Genomic DNA, 4,003 nt, shown 5'->3' with positions numbered 1-4,003 from the left:
CACATTACTCTGCACTTGAACTGCATTTGGTTGTCTAGTACTTGTACTTTGTGCAATCACAATGAAGCTGAATCTAAACTAATCTAATAAAATAAGATACAACACAAAAGATAAGAAAATACACATGAAATACAATTAACAAAAAAATACAATTAAAACAAATAAAAAAAAATAAGATTAAGAGTTATATACTCTTCCATAAAGCTGTAAGAGACAGATTTTGAAGCTGATGAATTTTCCTTTGCGGTTTTATTTTGAAGGTCTTTGGCTTTAGCTCCTGTAGCTCCGCAGTCGGTGTCCAAGCTGTCAGAGAGGAAGCGGACCGAAGTGGACCTACTGGGGTTAAACATCAGACCGGACCCCTCTGGAATGAGGTCTGGGTGAGTACGGCAGTTTGTGACTTTAATATCCGACCGTTAGCCTCGATTTAAACCCCCCCACCGACCCCCCCACCGTGTTTACAACCGGGGCTTAACGGAGCTGTGAATATGGCTGCACACCGTCTTCTCTCGGTCATCTTTAAAACTCATTTATTCACATTTATTCACCTTTAACGGACACAAACTGGTGTTTTTTGCGGTGTATATGTTTATATGTGGTTGTGTGTTGGGTGCTAACGTTATGTGTTAGGGTGGGATTGGGGAAACCCTTCAAAACAAGAGCATATTTGTGTTATTGTGAAGGAATAAATACACCAATAAATCAGCAATAATCAGGTGTTTGACAGCAAAGTGATGCTTCATATTCCCCCAGTTTTATCCTCGGATCAAATGTAGGCCAGGTCAGATGAATTAATATTTAATGTAGATTATTTTCAGATATTTTATATTTAAAAAAGAAATAAAAGAAATAAAAGGGAAATATGTGTGTAGGCGGGAATAGATGGTCTGTTATTGGTCGTGTTGGTATGAGTAATAAGCAGTTGTAGTACAGTCAGTAGTAGTAAGCCTCAATCCTCCTCCTGCTGTGTAATCTGCTGTGGTCGGGGCAGGTGGGCGGGGCTTACAGGTAGACCACACCTGGCAGGGGCGCGTCATCACGAGCTGCAGGTAGATCACTATCAGAAAACCTACAAATCAATTAATCAGTAGTATTAGCAGGAGTGGTGGAGTGTTTAAGATCAGTACGTCTCAAATATTGTGCTTTATACTTCACTGCATTGAGATTTGTATACGAAATATATTATTATTATTAAAATGTGATGTTTTATTAAAAAGTATCAATTAAACTGGCAGCTTTTTCTTTTAATAATTGTAATCATTTGAATGTATTTGTAATAGTTTTAAGGTTTGGATTGGAAGCGTTGAAGTTGTCATTAGATCTGATACTGAGCTTATTTACTTGTAATCATAAAACTACGACTAGCAGATGAATCTATAATGAAAATAAACGAGCTCCAGCTCTATAATCTTTATTTATTTAACTAACTTTAAAATATTAAAAACAAACAGAAACAACAGCTGCTGAGTTTCCTTCATATACTACAAACTGTTTTCACCTGTAAGAATGTAAAATATGTCTTAAATTGCTAAAAAAAAAAAGGTCTTTAGAAGTCTTTAACCTGTTGATGCAGAAACTCCCATTTAAAGACCTCTCTTTAATACATTGAGCCATCCTGTTGAGTATTTTAAATGAATTGAATGTCCTTTCTGTGTCAGCGTTTACAGAACCAGACGAGATCAATAACGAGAACCATGGTGACCAAGAAAATCCGGACGGAGTACATGAAGAAGTTCAGGGATCCCAAATGGGAGACGTTCTCCAAATGCTACGAGGACTCTCTGAAGTATCGTCTGACCCGGCGGGTGATGGAGCATTCCCACAAGCCCTGGTTCTGGGAGGGTTGGGACAGCGTCTCGGACTCCAGCGGCTGGTCCACGCCGAGGCCGACCAGGAACAAAATCGCCCCTCTGTCCCTCCCGGCGGCGCCGCCACCGCTGCCCACCTCAGAGGGGAAGCAGAGGCTGTCCAGCCCCGGGCCGAAACCGCCTCCGGAGGACGGAGAGACCGAGGTGGAAGCCGGTGAGGCGGCGGCCCGAGACGCTGCACCGGCTGCAGGTGAGGAAAACTGTACTTTACTTTCATTAACAGTGAACTGATTAATCGATCGATTGATTAGTCAATAAACAGAAGCTCCTTTTCTCTGTTGTAACCTGAATATTTTTTCGGGGGGTTTTGGATTAAAGAAACAATTTGATAAGAAGATAAGCTTTTAGGCATTTAGATTCAAATGTTATATATTTTTTAAATTTGTTAATAAAATAAACAGACAGATTAATAATTATTAAATCTAATTTAAGCTCCATTAAGTACAAACATTCAGAAACTTTACATAAGGGGGACCACGAAAGAAAATACATGTGCATTAAATAGAATATTAGAGCTGCTTCTTATTACTGTTTTCACTATTTATCAATCTGCTGATTGATTTCTCGATTGATTGTTTCTAAAATGTCTGAAATTATTGAAACCTTCCCGTCACAAGTCTTCTTAAATCTTTAATTTACAGTCATAAAGAAAACCAGCAAATATTCACATTCGAGTCTAAACTGTAAAAAAAAAAAGACACAAAACAATTAATTGATTATCAAAATTAAATAGTTGCAGATTCATTTTCTATCCATCAACTAATCGATTGACTAATTCAACTAATGACTAAAAACCTGCAAACATTCCCATTAGCCAGTGTTAGCATTTAGCTCAAAGGACTTTTAGTTTCTCTATTCTGATGATTTATAGATTAATTAAAGAAACTAAACAACAGAAAAATAATCGTTAACTATTAAAAATATATAAATTAAATTCAGGACATTAATCTTCACACTTTCTGGCTCAAAACAACGCAGCAAAACGTTTATTTAAAGCACCTTGTGTGTAGGATTTAGTGCCATGTAGCTGTAACTGAACACCGCTCGCGTCTGTATTCGGCGACCAGAGGAATGAGAACGGGGCTGGGAAGTGAGTAAGGAGGAACTGTGTCCCCTGTTTGTCCTGGTTCTTCTGGTTCTTGTCCCGCTTCCAGGAATATTTCGGGATAATCTACCAAACCCCCTCAAAAGGAGTTTGTTTGTGCTCCTGTCTGACAGTTTGAGGGCCAGAGGCTGGTTTACCTCCGGAGACTCTGATGCTAAAAATATTTCTGTACTGAAGGTTCAGTGATCAGAGGGACGGTTTCAGACTGCGAGCTCGGATATAAAAGACCTATTGTGTCTCAGGAGAGCGTCTGGGGACCGGCTCTGAATGTCCGAAGGTCTATAAGCTGTAGATTTAACAAAATAACAAACCTGAGTCATCTTCTGAGCAGTGATCTCTCATGTGTATTCTGTATATATGAGTGTGGAAAAGTGTCATTAATATTGTGATAAAGTGCGTTTAACTGACAGTAGATTGATGTTATTCACAGAAACTATGTTCCTGAATCAAACCGCGTTTATGTAAACACCTAAAATTAATAAAAAAGGAGGCTGAGCTGTAAACGACTGATGGAAAATGAAAAGAAAATCTTTCTTTAATAATAATAATTTCTGTCTCAGTTGTAGAAAACGGCGTGAATGAAGCCAGCGGCGGTTCGATGGCGGCGGCTCCAAACAGCGGACCCTCAGACGACACGGCGACAGACAACGGTCCCGCTGACACAACGTCTTCTGACGGGGAGCCGGTGAACCCGGTGCCCAAGCGACGCCACCGCCGCCGCACCCCTCGGTCCGAGCCGGGGAACCGGGACAGTTCCCACGACGACAAACCGGCTGTCGTCCGCAAACCGCCGAGAGCGAAGAGCCAACCACCGATCAGCACCAAGGAGAACCGGCGGCCGTCCAGCAGACTGGACTGGACCGAGAGACAGACGGAGGTCAGGAGGACGCAGAATGAAGTGAGTGTTTGTTCTCGCCGAAGACACGTTAAAGGTTTTAGCGTAATATGTAATTTCTCACATGAAAACAATAACAAAAGAGGAGGTTTGGTGAGGTGGTGAAGCAGCATCAGCTTCTCCCGGTTAGGATTC

At 40.9% G+C, this 4,003-nt stretch overlaps 1 protein-coding gene across 1 annotated transcript in view; it reads left to right on the top strand.

Annotated features, from left to right (window-relative positions):
• The first annotated feature begins 282 nt into the window (after positions 1-282).
• ccsapa (centriole, cilia and spindle-associated protein a) overlaps positions 283-4,003 on the top strand; it is a 7,523-nt gene continuing 3,802 nt past the window's right edge. The window contains exons 1-3 of the mRNA XM_035659346.1: positions 283-380; positions 1,659-2,058; positions 3,534-3,871. Of these exons, the coding sequence (XP_035515239.1) occupies positions 1,695-2,058; positions 3,534-3,871 (702 nt within the window). The 5' untranslated portion in view covers positions 283-380; positions 1,659-1,694. The remainder of the gene's footprint in view (positions 381-1,658; positions 2,059-3,533; positions 3,872-4,003) is intronic.

The sequence above is a fragment of the Morone saxatilis genome, unplaced genomic scaffold (assembly GCF_004916995.1).
Source record: "Morone saxatilis isolate NCDOM2014 unplaced genomic scaffold, NCSU_SB_2.0 Contig17, whole genome shotgun sequence".
NCBI classification, from domain to species: domain Eukaryota; kingdom Metazoa; phylum Chordata; class Actinopteri; family Moronidae; genus Morone; species Morone saxatilis.
The sequence above is the reverse complement of the archived record's forward strand: the minus strand, read 5'-3'. Positions and strand labels throughout refer to the sequence as shown.